General features: G+C 44.8%; 1 protein-coding gene and 1 long non-coding RNA gene across 4 annotated transcripts in view; one reads left to right on the top strand and one right to left on the bottom strand.

The window, feature by feature from the left end:
- The first annotated feature begins 605 nt into the window (after positions 1–605).
- The window catches only part of LOC139264607 (uncharacterized), a 45,851-nt gene continuing 28,740 nt past the window's right edge, over positions 606–17,716 (top strand). Inside the window, exons 1-2 of the long non-coding RNA XR_011593379.1 lie at positions 606–711; positions 10,448–10,749. This is a non-coding gene — a long non-coding RNA (uncharacterized lncRNA). The remainder of the gene's footprint in view (positions 712–10,447; positions 10,750–17,716) is intronic.
- Positions 14,609–17,716, bottom strand: part of fam171a1 (family with sequence similarity 171 member A1) — a 265,170-nt gene continuing 262,062 nt past the window's right edge. For all 3 annotated transcript variants that reach the window (XM_070881331.1, XM_070881332.1, XM_070881333.1), the window contains one exon: positions 14,609–17,383. In XM_070881331.1, the coding sequence (XP_070737432.1) occupies positions 15,790–17,383 (1,594 nt within the window). In that variant the 3' untranslated portion in view covers positions 14,609–15,789. The remainder of the gene's footprint in view (positions 17,384–17,716) is intronic.

The raw sequence follows: 17,716 nt of genomic DNA, 5'->3' as shown, positions 1-17,716 counted from the left end.
CTGATCTGAACACAGAGATTCAAGTAGAAATTCTTGCCTCCATCTGGATCTGCTGTTTGATGGTGTGTGTGTCCATGCTATGTTCAGGACGATGGTGGCAACGTGCTCACTAATGTTCTGATCAGTTGTGTTGCTCATCACGCACGCTACTCAAGCGGAGTTCCTGATAGCTCACCTCCCCAACCCCAACCCCGTCATTTAGCAAGGATTCAAACCCATGCTCTTCAATAGTATAATGATCAACTATTGATTACCTCCCTTTACAGTTAATCTAGCTCCAAGATGGTGTAGCTGGTGATAAAAGATCAGACCAGAGTCAATTCTGTGGTAGACATCACAGGCCCAAGTTTCCGATATCCACTAGAACGGCGCACCTCCCTGAGGCCCGCCTATTTTGTGGAATGAAAAGCGTGCCAAAATCTTATCTCGCGATTCTCTGAGTGCAGCAGGCCTGTTCAGCAGTCAGCACAACAGCAGGGGGGGGGGGGGGGGGTCGGAGCTACAGCCCTGGGCCAAAGAGTGCCGGCAGCTGCGCGCGTGCACAGTAGCTCCTGGCCCCCAGATTCTGTGTGCGTGCGTGTGCTGCTGGCTGTATGGGAGGGGCCCGAAGCACGCCAACCCGAGCGCTGGCCGAATGGGCTCCTGGAGCGGGCAGAGTGACGATTCCAGCCTGCAGCTCGCAGCCCCTAGCCCTGGTCGGCACCCGAACGGGTAGGTGAAGTAGGAACTTTAAAAAAAAAAATTTATTGATTTATTTATCATTTATTATTGATGATGGTTCTTTATTTTTAAAAAGTGAAGTGTTTAATGCTTTGGAAAATCCCCTAACTTCCCTTCCCCCCCACTATCTCTGGCTACCTGCGCCTAATTATAAAGTGTACGCAAGGATTTTCTGAGTGTAAAAAAGTCGACACTTACTCCATTCTAAGTTAGTTTGGAGTAACTTTTCGGTGCCTAAACTTGCAAAACAGGCGGGAGTCGAGCAGTTCGAGCAGTCAGTCGAGGAGGCGGGAGCTCGGAGCAGCGCGAGTCCGGGGTCGGCGAGAGGCCTATAAAGGCCAGCGGGAGTCGAGCAGTTCGAGCAGTCAGTCGAGGAGGCGGGAGCTCGGAGCAGCGCAAGTCCAGGGTCGGCGAGAGGCCTATAAAGGCCAGCGGGAGTCGAGCAGTTCGAGCAGTCAGTCGAGGAGGCGGGAGCTCGGAGCAGCGCGAGTCCGGGGTCGTCGAGAGGCCTATAAAGGCCATCGGGAGTCGAGCAGTCAGTCGAGGAGGCGGGAGCTCGGAGCAGCGCGAGTCCGGGGTCGGCGAGAGGCGTACCGGTGCAGCTACAGGGAGAAGGCAAAGATACAAAGGTGACGTCACAGCCTAGGGGGTAAGTGATTGGCTGGTGATTGGTGAGTAGCTTTTCTTTTTCTTCTTATATTGGTCAGTAACTTTTAACATTGTTATTACCAGTTTAAGTGTATCTAAGGGTTAAGACATGGCAGGAGAGCTCGGTCGGGTGTTATGCTCCTCCTGTACCATGTGGGAACTCAGGGACACTTCCGGTGTCCCTGATGACTACGTGTGCGGGAAGTGTGTCCTCCTCCGGCTCCTGACGGACCGCGTTGCGGAATTGGAGCTGAGGGTGGATTTACTCTGGAGCATCCACGATGCTGAGAATGACGTGAGTATCACGTGTAGTGAGTTGGTCTTACCGCAGGGAAAGGGTCCACAGCCAGATAGGGAATGGAAGACCAGCAGGAAGAGTAGTGCAAGGAAGGTAGTGCAGGGGTCCCCTGTGGTCATCCCCCTGCAAAACAGATACACCGCTTTGGGTACTGTTGAGGGGGATGACTCATCAGGGGAGGGCAGCAGCAGCCAAGTTCATGGCACCGTGGCTGGCTCTGCTGCACAGGAGGGCAAGAAAAAGAGTGGGAGAGCGATAGTGATAGGGGATTCAATTGTGAGGGGAATAGATAGGCGTTTCTGCGGCCGCAACCGAGACTCCAGGATGGTATGTTGCCTCCCTGGTGCAAGGGTCAAGAATGTCTCTGAGCAGGTGCAGGACATTCTGAAATGGGAGGGAGAACAGCCAGTTGTCGTGGTGCACATTGGTACCAACGACATAGGTAAAAAAAGGGATGAGGTCCTACGAAACGAATTTAAGGAGCTAGGACCTAAATTAAAAAGTAGGACCTCAAAAGTAGTAATCTCGGGATTGCTACCAGTGCCACGTGATAGTCAGAGTAGGAATCGCAGGATAGCGCAGATGAATACGTGGCTTGAGCAGTGGTGCAGCAGGGAGGGATTCAAATTCCTGGGGCATTGGGACCGGTTCTGGGGGAGGTGGGACCAGTACAAACCGGACGGTCTGCACCTGGGCAGGACCGGAACCAATGTCCTAGGGGGAGTGTTTGCTAGTGCTGTTGGGGAGGATTTAAACTAATATGGCAGGGGGATGGGAACCAATGCAGGGAGACAGAGGGAAACAAAAAGGAGACAAAAGCAAAAGACAGAAAGGAGATGAGGAAAAGTGGAGGGCAGAGAAACCCAAGGCAAAGAACAAAAAGGGCCACTGTACAGCAAAATTCTAAAAGGACAAAGGGTGTTAATAAAACAAGCCTGAAGGCTTTGTGTCTTAATGCAAGGAGTATCCGCAATAAGGTGGATGAATTAATTGTGCAAATAGATGTTAACAAATATGATGTGATTGGGATTACGGAGACGTGGCTCCAGGATGATCAGGGCTGGGAACTCAACATTCAGGGGTATTCAACATTCAGGAAGGATAGAATAAAAGGAAAAGGAGGTGGGGTAGCATTGCTGGTTAAAGAGGAGATTAATGCAATAGTTAGGAAAGACATTAGCTTGGATGATGTGGAATCTATATGGGTAGAGCTGCAGAACACCAAAGGGCAAAAAACGTTAGTAGGAGTTGTGTACAGACCTCCAAACAGTAATAGGGATGTTGGGGAGGGCATCAAACAGGAAATTAGGGGTGCATACAATAAAGGTGTAGCAGTTATAATGGGTGACTTTAATATGCACATAGATTGGGCTAGCCAAACTGGAAGCAATACGGTGGAGGAGGATTTCCTGGAGTGCATAAGGGATGGTTTTCTAGACCAATATGTTGAGGAACCAACTAGGGGGGAGGCCATCTTAGACTGGGTGTTGTGTAATGAGAGAGGATTAATTAGCAATCTCATTGTGCGAGGCCCCTTGGGGAAGAGTGACCATAATATGGTGGAATTCTGCATTAGGATGGAGAATGAAACAGTTAATTCAGAGACCATGGTCCAGAACTTAAAGAAGGGTAACTTTGAAGGTATGAGGCGTGAATTGGCTAGGATAGATTGGCGAATGATACTTAGGGGGTTGACTGTGGATGGGCAATGGCAGACATTTAGAGACCGCATGGATGAATTACAACAATTGTACATTCCTGTCTGGCGTAAAAATAGAAAAGGGAAGGTGGCTCAACCGTGGCTATCTAGGGAAATCAGGGATAGTATTAAAGCCAAGGAAGTGGCATACAAATTGGCCAGAAATAGCAGCGAACCTGGGGACTGGGAGAAATTTAGAACTCAGCAGAGGAGGATAAAGGGTTTGATTAGGGCAGGGAAAATGGAGTACGAGAAGAAGCTTGCAGGGAACATTAAGGCGGATTGCAAAAGTTTCTATAGGTATGTAAAGAGAAAAAGGTTGGTGAAGACAAACGTAGGTCCCCTGCAGTCAGAATCAGGGGAAGTCATAACGGGGAACAAAGAAATGGCAGACCAATTGAACAAGTACTTTGGTTCGGTATTCACTAAGGAGGATACAAACAACCTTCCGGATATAAAAGGGGTCAGAGGGTCTAGTAAGGAGGGGGAACTGAGGGAAATCCTTATTAGTCGGGAAATTGTGTTGGGGAAATTGATGGGATTGAAGGCCGATAAATCCCCAGGGCCTGATGGACTGCATCCTAGAGTACTTAAGGAGGTGGCCTTGGAAATAGCGGATGCATTGACAGTCATTTTCCAACATTCCATTGACTCTGGATCAGTTCCTATGGAGTGGAGGGTAGCCAATGTAACCCCACTTTTTAAAAAAGGAGGGAGAGAGAAAACAGGGAATTATAGACCGGTCAGCCTGGCCTCAGTAGTGGGTAAAATGATGGAATCAATTATTAAGGATGTCATAGCAGTGCATCTGGAAAATGGTGACATGATAGGTCCAAGTCAGCATGGATTTGTGAAAGGGAAATCATGCTTGACAAATCTTCTGGAATTTTTTGAGGATGCTTCCAGTAAAGTGGACAAAGGAGAACCAGTTGATGTGGTATATTTGGACTTTCAGAAAGCTTTCGACAAGGTCCCACACAAGAGATTAATGTGCAAAGTTAAAGCACATGGGATTGGGGGTAGTGTGCTGACGTGGATTGAGAACTGGTTGTCAGACAGGAAGCAAAGAGTAGGAGTGCAAAGTTAAAGCACATGGGATTGGGGGTAGTGTGCTGACGTGGATTGAGAACTGGTTGTCAGACAGGAAGCAAAGAGTAGGAGTAAACGGGTACTTTTCAGAATGGCAGGCAGTGACTAGTGGAGTGCCGCAAGGTTCTGTGCTGGGGCCCCAGCTGTTTACATTGTACATTAATGATTTAGACGAGGGGATTAAATGCAGTATCTCCAAATTTGCGGATGATACTAAGTTGGGTGGCAGTGTGAGCTGCGAGGAGGATGCTATTAGGCTGCAGAGTGACTTGGATAGGTTAGGTGAGTGGGCAAATGCATGGCAGATGAAGTATAATGTGGATAAATGTGAGGTTATCCACTTTGGTGGTAAAAACAGAGAGACAGACTATTATCTGAATGGTGACAGATTAGGAAAAGGGAAGGTGCAACGAGACCTGGGTGTCATGGTACATCAGTCATTGAAGGTTAGCATGCAGGTTCAGCAGGCGGTTAAGAAAGCAAATGGCATGTTGGCCTTCATAGCGAGGGGATTTGAATACAGGGGCAGGGAGGTGTTGCTACAGTTGTACAGGGCCTTGGTGAGGCCACACCTGGAGTATTGTGTACAGTTTTGGTCTCCTAACTTGAGGAAGGACATTCTTGCTATTGAGGGAGTGCAGCGAAGGTTCACCAGACTGATTCCCGGGATGGCGGGACTGACCTATCAAGAAAGATTGGATCAACTGGGCTTGTATTCATTGGAGTTCAGAAGAATGAGAGGGGACCTCATAGAAACGTTTAAAATTCTGACGGGTTTAGACAGGTTAGATGCAGAAAGAATGTTCCCAATGTTGGGGAAGTCCAGAACCAGGGGTCACAGTCTGAGGATAAGGGGTAAGCCATTTAGGACCGAGATGAGGAGAAACTTCTTCACCCAGAGAGTGGTGAACCTGTGGAATTCTCTACCACAGAAAGTAGTTGAGGCCAATTCACTAAATATATTCAAAAGGGAGTTAGATGAAGTCCTTACTACTCGGGGGATCAAGGGTTATGGCGAGAAAGCAGGAAGGGGGTACTGAAGTTTCATGTTCAGCCATGAACTCATTGAATGGCGGTGCAGGTTAGAAGGGCTGAATGGCCTGCTCCTGCACCTATTTTCTATGTTTCTATGTTTCTAAGTGGCTGGTAACGCCCCCTTTTGAAAAAAAAAACGGAACTAAAACGAAACTAAACTAACTCACTAGAACTGTTGCAAACTAAATGCCGAGAATTGCGATTTCTAAGATACTCCAAACTAAACTAGTTGCTCCAAAAAAATAGGAGCAACTCCACCCAAGATCTAGGTCATAATCCTATACCTAAGCCAAGCAAGCTTGCAATGCTCCAGAGCACTGAAGATTAAGCAGCTAGGTTGGCTCGTTAATTGGACACAGAGCGGTTGGTATTATTCCCATGCAGCTCCAGATAATCCTGAAAACCAATGGTGTAGTACCATGGTACCCAAAGCACAGGTCACGATCGAGATCCCCCCTCCACCCACCCCACCTGAGCTTCATTTACCGAGTTTTTATCAGCATGACTCAGTTTGTAGCATACGCTCATCTGAGACAGGAGGTCGTAAGTTCACGCCCCCATTCCAGAATTTGAACACGTAATCTAGGCTATGCTCCATTGCTGTATTGTCAGAGGACGCGTCCTTCAGCTAAGATGTTCGACTGGAGCCCCCTTTGCCTGATCAGATGGAACTCATAGCACTATTTGAAGAGCAGGTATCCTGACTACCAATCTTCCTTCAAGATCACCATCATCAAAACTAGAGTAGCTGATCATTCATCTCATAACTGTTTGTAGGATCTTGCTGTGTGTAAAATTACTGCTGTATTTACCCTCATAAGTCACTGCACTTCAACATAATTTATTGCATGTGAAGCACATGATGATGATTAAGACACATGATAACATTTTATAAAGAACGACAACATAGTATTTATCTAAGAAAATCATCAGCTTCAGAATATATCACAGGCCCAAGTTTGCCCCCAGAGGTGCGCCTACTTTTTAGAACAGAAACAGCACCTATTATTTACCTTGGTATTCTCCGTCTGGTTGATCCAGGCCCTTGGCACAGTGCAGCAGAATGCGCGGAAGGCGGAGCCAGGTCCCGGCGCTGCAAACAGTGCTGGACCTCTGCACATGCGCACTAGAGTGTGTGCGCATGTGCAGTAGCTCCTCGCAGCCCGAAACTGTGCAGGCTGCGTGGGAGGGACCCGAAGAATGCCGCCCCTAGCCCTGGCAGAATGGGCTCACCAGGCATTGAAGATCGGGACTCGGCTTCCCTTCAGCTCCCCCCGCCCCCCACGTTCAGCCCTTCTCTCTCCTCTTCCCCCCCCCTCCCCCACATCAGCGGCGGCGGGGTCCGCGCACCTGGTATCTCGCTGGGGGCGGGCCCCGCCCGAAGTGTCAGCGGCGGCGGCCCGGCCTCCTCTTCGTCAGCGGCCGCGGCGGCACCCGTTCAGCCTCCCCCTCTCCCCTCCCGTTCAGCCTCCTCCTCCCCCCTCCACCTCCCCCCTCTTCCTCCTCCCCTCCCCTTTCCATCCTCCCCTCCCCTTTCCATCCTCCCCTCCCCCCCTCTCCCCTCTTCCTCCTCTCCCCTCTTCCTCCTCTCCCCTCTTCCTCCCTCCTCCTCTCCCTCCCTCCTCCTCTCCCTCAAGAAAACGTTCCCCTTTCACTGGGCAAAACAAGTTCAGATGACAGTCAATTACAAAAACAATCCACAAAATCACCCCTAGGTAGTGATAGAAGAAAAGGGGTGGCAACCTCCTATTGAACTCATCTACCTCTGTGACTTAAGTGGATCTCTCTGTCCACTCACGTCTCCCAGTCTGTGCAACGCTGCAGTTATGCAAAGATGTCAGCCACCAGTTCCTTATCTCTGGGGGCTGTGGTGACATTCCTCCTATCCCAACAGAAGTGCAATGAATAGCCAATAAATAGCAGCCTTAACGACAACTCCAATATCCTGAGAATGTAAAAAAGTAGCTTCAAGTTCTGGCACAAAAAGGGATACAAAGATTTGGACAGCTCATTGACGATTCAACGATCAAACCTTCCAGTGCCCTTCAAGGCAAATTAAAGCTCCACCATTGTTATCTTTCAGTACATACAATTGTAACATATCCTAATTGCTAGCCTAACTGGAGACAATTCATGGAGCCTCTAACAGTCTGAAAAATCTTTGCCATCCAACAAACTAATTTTATGGGACAGGGAATCTTTATTTTTATATGATTGACGCTAGTGATGAAATAGCCATAATTTTCTAAGATACTGTGGAAACAGAAATTGTACTAAAGGACTGGTAAATTACTGGTTCGGCCTCAACTGGAGTCCAATTCGGAGCACCACACTTTGAAAAGGATGTTAAGGCCTTGGAGAGGGTGCAGAGGAGATTTATTATAACTGTACCAGGGTTGAGGGACGTCAGGGTACACGGAGAAACTAGAGAATCGGGAATTCTTCTCCTTAGAGCAGAGAAGGTTATGGGGAGATTTAATAGAGGCATTCAAAATTTGAAGGGTTTTGATAAGAGTAATTAAGTACAACCTTTTTCCATTGGCAGAAGGGTCGGTAATCAGAGGCCACAGTTTGGCAAAGGAGCCAGGGATGAGATGAGGAGAATTTTTTATGGTGCATGATGATGATCTGGAATGTACTGCCTGGCGGAAGCAGATTCAACAGTAATTTTCAAAAGGGAATGAGATAAATACTTGAAGGGGAGAAAATTATAGGGCTATGGGGCAAGAGCAGGGGAGTGGGACTAATTGGATAGCTCGTGTCCTGGCCAATATTTATCCCTCAATCAACATAACAAAAATGGATTATCTGGTCATTATCACATTGTTGCTTGTGGGAGCTTGCTATGCGCCAATTGGCTGCTGCATTTCCTACATTACAAGTGACTACACTTCAAAAGCACTTTATTGGCTGTAAAGTGCTTTGAGATGTCTGCTGGTAAAAGGCGCTATATAAATGCAAGTCTTTTTAAAAAGCTGGCACAGGTACAATGTACCGAATGACCTCCTTCTGTGCTGTAAAATGCTACACCCTATTCAAAAAAGGGGACAAAACCAAAAAAAGATGCAAGCCCGGCAACTATGTACACTAGTTTTCTCCATAGTTGCAATAGGAAAACTGCTAGAGAACATAACAAGGGATAATGTTCATGAACACACAGAAAGGTAATCATTCCCAGAGACAGAGAGATAGATTTGTAAGAGGTAGGTCAGTGATTAACTTTATCAAAATTGCCAAGTACATTAGTGTATGTACATAATAAAAATGCAGTGGATATGGTGTATTTGAACTTTCAATCAGTATTTGACAAAGCACCACATGAAAGGTTTCTTGCAAAAACTCCTTTTCACATGAAATTATTATAGCCAGTAGATAGGTGAAACGTTCATCACAAATTCAGGCGGGATTTGAAACCAGGCTCCAAAGGTGAAAGACAACAGTCACTCCTCCACCTCCCTTAAAAAGGAAATTAATTTTCATGCAAGACAACAAATATGGGGAAAAAATGACCTCCAAATTGTTTGTAAGAAATGTATACAAGCACAATCTACAAGATCGTTGTTGCAAATATGGAGGCTCATATTATAAAAGGTAAATTTGCAACAAGGAAAGCGGGATGGCTGAGGATCAGAAAGCATATATTATTGGGAGTAAGTGGCTGTTTTTTCAGATTGATAAGATGCAGCTAATGGCGTGCCCCAGGGATCAGTTATGCTCTCTCATGATCAATATACATAAATTATTTGGATACAACTTTTCTGTTGTCAACAAATTTCAGCATTGTGCACCTTAAGCTCTCATGTCTCTGGAATGGGGGCTTGAACCCACAACCTTTTCATTCAGAGGCAAGGAGCTTCCACTAAACCACAGGGCCAGAAATTGCGGTTGGAGGCTTCCTGCGGGCGGACGCCTCCGACCACAAAGAAATAAGAAAATACCTGGTGGTCCCGCTCCAATGAAGACTTCAGGTCTCAAGCCTAGCTCCGCAACCCAGCGTAGAGGCCCACGCATCCCAGGACCGTAAGCACTTCCTGGGATCACGTGGGCCTGGACCTTCAATGAAAATGTAGTATTCTCATTGATGGTAATGGGAGCTTTGAGCTCGCATTACTATGCATTGGGAGACCCCTAAAAACATATAAAACATAAGAACATAAGAAATAGGAGCAGGAGTAGGCCATATGGCCCCTCGAGCCTGCTCCGCTATTTAATATGATCATGGACTCAGGTCCACTTCCCTGCCCACTCCCCATAACCCCTTAATCCCTTATCGGTTAAGAAGCTGTCTATCTCTGTTTTAAATTTATTCAATGTCCCGGCTTCTACAGCTCTCTGAGGCAGCAAATTCCACAGATTTACAACCCTCAAACAAGAAATTTCTCCTCATCTCAGTTTTAAATGGGCGGCCCCTTATTCTAAAATTATGCCCTCTAGTTCTAGTCTCCCCCATCAGTGGAAACATCCTCTCTGCATTCACCTCGTCAAGCCCCCTCATAATCTTATACGTTTCGATAAGATCACCTCTCATTCTTCTGAATTCCAATGAGTAGTGGGCCAACCTACTCAACCTTTCCTCATAAGTCAACCCCTCATCCCCGGAATCAACCTAGTGAACCTTCTCTGAACTGCCTCCAAAGTATATCTTTTCGTAAAAATGGAAACCAAAACTGCACGCAGTATTCCAGGTGTGGCCTCACCAATATCCTGTATAACTGCAGCAAGACTTCCCTGCTTTTATACTCCATCCCCTTTGCAATAAAGGCCAAGATTCCATAGGCCTTCCAATAATAATTAAAAAAAACACTTTACTTTTCAAAAATTAACAATTGAATTAAATTAAATGTTTCAGAGAAAAATGTTAATTAAAATAATTGTTTTAATAGTGTTAAACATAAACTTACCTTCATGGGCAGATTTTTTTAATATAAAAATAATATAATTTATTTTTTCTATCTTAGGGCTAGAATTTCACCGATTTTGCAACTGGGTTTTTGCTGCGATTTGACCCTCTGCAGCGAAAATCCGTGCGGCAGGACCTTCGGGGTACCTTTTTGCAGCGGCGCTTTCATGTACCGCTGACGTGCAACACCGGAAATAGCGTTTGTGATCGATTTTTGGCTCTCTCAGAACCCGTATTCTGCGCCGACAGGATCATCATCATAGGCAGACTCTCGGAATCGAGGAAGACTTGCTTCCACTCTTAAAATGAATCCATAGGTGGCTGAACAGTTCAATACGAGAGCCACAGACCCGGTCACAGGTGGGACAGATAGTTATTGAGGGAAGGGGTGGGTGGGACTGGTTTGCTGCACGTTCTTTCCACTGACTGCGCTTGATTTCTGCATGCTCTCGGTGATGAGACACGAGGTGCTCAGCACCCTCCCGGATGCACTTCCTCCACTTAGGGCGATCTTTGGCCAGGGACTCCCAGGTGCCAGTGGGGATGTTGCACTTTTTCAGGAAGGCTTTGAGGGCGTCCTTGTAACATTTCCTCTGCCCACCTTTGGCTCGTTTGCCGTGAAGGAGTTCCGAGTAGAGCACTTGCTTTGGGAGTCTTGTGTCTGGCATGCGAACAATGTGGCCTGCCCAGCGGAGCTGATCAAGTGTGCTTCAATGCTGGGGATGTTGGCCTGGTCGAAGACACTAATATTGGTGCGTCTGTCCTCCCAAGGGATTTGTAGCATCTTGCGGAGACATCGTTGGTGATATTTCTCCAGCGACTTGAGGTGTCTACTGTACATGGTCCATGTCTCTAAGCCATACAGGAGGGTGGGTATTACTACAGCCCTGTAGACCATGAGCTTGGTGGCAGTTTTGAGGGCCTGGTCTTCAAACACTCTTTTCCTCAGGCGGCCGAAGGCTGCACTGGAGACAGTGTTGAATCTCATCGTCAATGTCTTCTCTTGTTGATAAGAGGCTCCCGAGATATGGGAAATGGTCCACGTTGTCCAGGGCCGCGCCGTGGATCTTGATGACTGGGGGGCAGTGCTGTGCGGCGAGGACAGTCTGGTGGGGGACCTTTGTCTTACGGATGTTTAGCGCAAGGCCCATGCTTTTGTATGCCTCAGTAAATAATTCGACTTTATCCTGGAGGGTAAAACCTGCGTTGCAGCCCTGTCAGCAGCGGTAAGTATGTAGCCCTGCAATAAAGGTAAGTTAAAGTTTTTATTTTTTAATTCTTTTTTTAGCAATTTAGTAGGCAAGGGTTTTGTGAATGTTTTTTTTCCTCGCAATTTATTTTTTTTTCTTCCCCCTCCCAAGGCTTCTCCCGCAGCGCTATCGGCCCTGGACTAAAGTTGTCGAAATTCGCAGTTTGCGCCGCGAATCTTCGTGCAACGCCAATTTTTACCGATGCGCAAATTAAAGGCTGAAAATCAGGCCAAAAAACGGTAATTTTGCCATAAAGCTACCATTTTCGCTGATAATCGAAATTCTAGTCCTTTAGCTGGTAAAAGCAGGCCATACAGCTGCTTTTACTAGGCGTAAGAGTTTGAAGGACATTCGCTGAGAAAATCTCCGCACGGGGATGTGTGCGATCTGTCAAAAGACATTGACAGATTGCAAGTGGCAGGTTTAGGCGAGTGCTCTTCGGGTGCATGCGCACATCGTATGCACCTGGAGAGGCTGTAATTTACAGGCCAATATGTAACCATCTTAAGAATATTTTTCTTTTTAAGGACCTTGTTAACTGGAAATACACAGCAGGTCAATCAGCATCTATAAAGAGAAGGGACAAATGAATGTTACGGGTGTATCATTCATTAGAACTGCTTACAAGTCAGTGATTTTTGACTATGTCTTTGTATCGATATTTTTCAACATTTACTTTATTTGTAATGAATTGTGGTGGTAAGACTGGCTGATAACATAGCAACTATAAAAATATTTGTATTGCTTAGTCTGTAAGCTGGGGAAGTATCCTTTTCAGATATTTTCCTTAGTAACAAAAACATATATTAGTAATGATGAGAGAGCACAAATTATCAGTAATGATGAGAGAGCACAAATTATCAGTGTGATCCCAGCACCAAACATATCTTCCCATACTCTTGCCTCTCAGTATTCCGAAGGGACTGTTCCCTCCGCGACAACCTGGTCCACTCCTCAATCATCCCCAGCACTCCCTCCCTTTCCCACGCCACCTTCCCGTGCAAGCGCAGGAGATGCAACACCTGCACTTTTACCTCCTCCCTTCCCACTGTCCAGGGCCCAAAACATTCCTTCCAGGTGAAACACCGATTTACTTGTACTTCTTTCAATTTAGTATACTATATTCACTACTCACGATGTGGTCTCTACATTGGGGAGACCAAACGCAGATTGGGTGACCGCTTTGCAGAACATCAATGTTCAGTCCGTGAGCGTGACCACGAGCTTCCGGTCGCCCGTCACTTTCATTCTCCATTCCATTCCCACTCTGATCTTTCAGTCCTCAGCCTCCTACACCGTTCCAATGAAGCTCAACGCAAGCTTGAGGAACAGCATCTCATCTTTCGTTTAGACACTTTACAGCTGGACTCAACATCGAGTTCAACAATTTCAGAGCATAACCTCTGCCCATGTTTTATCCCCCTTTTTTTTTTTACACCCCTTCTTTTTCTCTCTTTTCCATGGCAACTGATAATGCCACCATTCACACCCCATCTAGACTCATCTTTTGTTTCTGAACTTGTCCCATTCCATCTCATTTTTGCCCATCATCTCTTTTATCTCTTAATCCCTTCTGCTTTCCGCCCTATCACAGACCTTCCTTTTTGTTCTTTCCTCCCCGCTCCCTTTCACTTCCCCTGCACTTCCTTAAGAATCTGTTACATCTCGAACTTTTCCAGTGCTGATGAAGGGTCACAGACCTGAAATGTTAACCGTGTTTCTCTCCACAGATGCTGCCTGACCTGCTGAGATTTCCAGCATTTTCTGTTTTTATTTCAGATTCCTGCATCCGCAGTATTTTGCTTTTGCTCAAATTATCATGATTGACAAATTAGGTCATTTAATGTCTAAGTTCTCCCCCTATAAATATAAATGTCAGTCACACAAGCAGAGTACCATGATATTTGTGTTTAACAGCTGTCAGATCACTTGTGCTGTAAAAATACTGTACATTTAACAGACAAGGGACAATACTACAATAGCAGCAGACAGTAAGCTTTAAAAAATATATAAACATGGTACATTCCAGCTGCAACTCCAACCGAGGCAGAAAGGCTAGGAACTGCATGTACCAAGTTTCGGCTGTGTTGCCATTATTCATAGGTCCTTGTAAAGGGGATGGAACCTTCACCTGCTCTTTACAAGGTCACATTAGCATGGGCGGGGGGGGGGGGGGGGGGAGAAAGAGAAAGAGAGCAGGGACTCCCTTGTTGGAGATATCCTATGCCTGGTGTTGAAGGGGGTGGCCGATATGCCCAGTGAGAAACTTCGTACAGACCCACCTCAGGATCCAGGCCTGGATAATGGCCTGGACCTCTGAAGACAGGTCAGCCAATTTTGTGTTATTAGCTCCCTTACAAAGCGGGTGGAGATGCTCTAAAATTATTCTTTGAGGATAGGGTGGAAATGAGACTGGTAGCTCCACCTCCAAATAGCAGCAGACCCCGGACTTTCCAGCCTGTGAGAGCTGGCAAGCATTTGAGATGCACTTCTAGTGGTGTGATGCCTGCCAAGTTATTTAAATGTTGGGATCTCCCATTGTCCGTGCATACTTCGGGAGGATCAGTGCTGGAGGCCCCTGGCATAACTGTCACCAGGGTCGCTGCCTGAAGATTTGAGCAGCCATGGCATTTTTAGCCTTTTATGCATAGATAACTACCTTTATATTAAACTATAACCCATACAATTCAGAAACCACACTACTTTCAACAACTATCAATTTCAGTGAGACAACAAAGAAGATCAACATAATTCCACATGTAGATTTATTATAATCTTTAAAAAAAGCTAATGTGGTCACTATAATGTGGAAATATTCAACAAAACTTCACATTCAACCTGTAGACCAAGAACAAAAACATCTCCAAAGCCCACATAGAAACTGGTTTTCTATTTATATAATGAAATATATAAATACAGGACTAAAATAGGACTGACTGGGGACCTATTCAAAAATAAATACAAGAAAGTTCAGCTTTTACCCAAGATTTATTTTGAATAATTAGCCTTAGAGAAACAAGCAACCAATCCAAAAGATTGCACAGAATCGGAATCCTGGCACTGTAAGATGATACAGAAGGATAAAATGTTGGCTTAAACACACTGATCACTCACTCTTGACCACTCAATAGTTCCAAATTGGAAAGACATTGGAAATGCTAGCAATTAAAATATTCAACTGCAGCCAAACATACAATATATACAGAACATCCAGTCATGGCTACTTTCTTCATGTCTCTGTCAAAGTCCTCTAGTCTACCTGTAGTTCAACAGCAAAACCAGTGATACAATACACAATACTATCTACAGTATACTGTTGTATTTTAAGCAGGACATAAAAGCACAACTGGTTGATAATTGCATGCAAATCAATAAAGAACTGTCAAAAAACTGACAATTATGAAAAGCAGAATTTCAAGAGTCCAGAGACAAGTACTATCGTAATAGGGTTTGCTTACTGGAAATCATGAAGGCACTTGGAGAATACCAGACCAGATTTGTTTTTATAAAGAGGACAGTTTGGTTTTAATCAAAGGCTTCTGCCGTCACTGAGTGTTGTCATTCACAGCATACTGGTAGCTAAATGCTCTAACAATATTAAACATAAATCTAATAGAATAAAAGTCCTTAAAGAAAATAGTTTACATCAAATATTAGTAGACGTGACAAGTAATTTAAGCAACATAATTTTAAAATCAGCAATGCATAGCCTTTCTTTCAAATATTCTATACCTGTGGACACAGCATCTATGTATATCCTTTAATACACTATTACAGTATAATTCTGGCAAATAAGTAGAAATCCATTAACTGCCACCACTACAGGGATATTCAGGTAAAATATCTGGCATAGAATTGATTATTTCACACAATAGGTAATTTATGGTAAAAATAAATTTGAAGACATTTGCCTTTCTATTATCATCTGGCAGTCTCTAGGCCTTAATTTGGGCAACAATTGTTTGAAAACTATCTGAACTTTTTTTCCACAATATCTGAAAGACCAGCATAGCTTACACTATTCCTTTCAAATATATCCACGGTTTTTCCCCTTTCAAAGATCTAAAGTTCTCACAACTGAGCAAGCACTTTCATAAAAGAATATTTGGCAACTTTTTTTTTACTCCAATGAGAGTAAACCTGTAAATAATCATTTCAAATTAAAAGCAATTAATGGTCTTTCCTCCCGTTTCTGCCACGGGCTTTTTTTATCCTCGTCTTGGTCTTCTGTGCTGTCATTGTCATCATTCTCATCGATTTGATCATTGTCATTAATACGATCATTTTCATTATTCATCATTCGATCATCAGTATCAACATTCTCCGTGTGTTTTGGACTAGTTGGAAGACACTCCTCTGTTTCTTCAATTCTTTGTATATTTTCATTCTGTAGACCTTCTGTTGAGCCACCATTTCTTTCAGTTGGCCCATCCATCAGCGGTTTCATCGAGGTGTCCTCTGGGCTGCAAACAGCTGTCCCACTTTCACTACCACTCTGCTCCATGTCATCCATGTACACTAGCCTTGTGTACGTCATACTGCCGGACAGATTCCGCTCTCGTGCTTCTTTTCCCTTTCGGGTAGGTTTTGGTTCATTCATGTCTACACCAGAATCCAAACTGGCATCATTGCTCCCATTTTTCCCAGCTTTTTGCAAGTCAATGTAAGAATGTCTAACTTGGGCATTTGCACGGCCATCTAGGGACACAAACCAAGCTCTAGGGTGAGGGAGAGGCTTTCCTCCAGCTAGTTCCAGCAATGCTTTTTCTGTAAAGAGTTGCACTTCACCATTCATCTGAGCCATTGCAGCCTCACTTAGTGATGCTGGGATTGATACAGACTCTGACATGGTGGATGATTGTGGACTCCAATCTTCACCTTCTGCTTCCTGAAGTTGCTGCTGCTGTGATAACGTTTGTGGTGTCACTTGCTGTTGCTGCTGAGAATGTGGATGCAACTGTTGGTTAGAAATAGAAAGCTCTGCCTGTAGCCTTTCCAACTCTAGCTGTTGTTCTGCTGGGGCAGTCAAAGGCTGTCCCATGGACGGATATTCCATAGGCGACTTCATATAATGGGTAGGAATGACTAATGTAGGCAGCACTTTTCTATAAACATTATCATTCACCTCATCTGCTGAACTGCAACAGAGCAACTGGCCTGGCTGAGGAAAAGAGGTTGGTCTTTCAAGGTGGTCCACTGACCGGGACATCATGTAATCAGTTGTTTTTCTATCCATTTTTTGTGTGTGATCAGGAACATACGGCAGTTGATAATCTGGCTCTCGGATACTACTTTTACTGTCAGTGGAAAAAAGGCTTATTGAAGCCTGAATTTCTTTATCTCTTTTATCCAGTAGTGGCTGGGAAGCAACTGAATTGTAGCTCTTTCTATAGTCGTTCCTCATAGGAGATTCATAATCCTCAGAAATATCAATTGATCTCGTCATTTTGAGACGATAGTTTCTAGGAGACCTACAATAATCTTCCTTTAAGGTATCTCTCAAAGACGGGTCTTTATGTGAAATTAGTTCTTCTCTAGAACTGAATTCCCGTGAAATACTGTACGAGGGCTTCAACATTGGTGTATGAACGTCTGCCTCTCCGTTGGAAGACATCAGTTCCATGTGGACTGCACTAATTAAGTTGAGGTGTGACATGGAAGTTGCTTGGTCCTTCTTAGAACTGTCCAATGCAGAGGACAGCTGAATTTTCCTGTGGTGCTGACGGGGTTTTAAACATTTTCTCCTGCAAGAAAAATGGGTGGGGTGGGAAGAAGAGAAAGAATATTTCAGTTTCTATTGAAAATGACTTCACATAATAAAAAATAAAGTTAAACTAGAATTGTGTTTAAAAATAAACTAAATATATAAGAACTTTAAGGAAAATCTATCTGGGCAATTAAAAAAATCAACTAATGACTTGGGCGCATAAACAAACTAACTGGGATGGCTGTATTTTAGCTCTTTATACTTTGCAAACACAAATCTAACAGCAGGAAACTTATATACTTGGTCATTAAACAAATCCAAACCATTAGAAAAATATTTGTTGCAACAGATGAGACATAAAAATTCTACA

This window comes from Pristiophorus japonicus, chromosome 5 (assembly GCF_044704955.1).
Source record: "Pristiophorus japonicus isolate sPriJap1 chromosome 5, sPriJap1.hap1, whole genome shotgun sequence".
Classification (NCBI taxonomy): Eukaryota; Metazoa; Chordata; class Chondrichthyes; family Pristiophoridae; genus Pristiophorus; species Pristiophorus japonicus.
The sequence above is the reverse complement of the archived record's forward strand: the minus strand, read 5'-3'. Positions and strand labels throughout refer to the sequence as shown.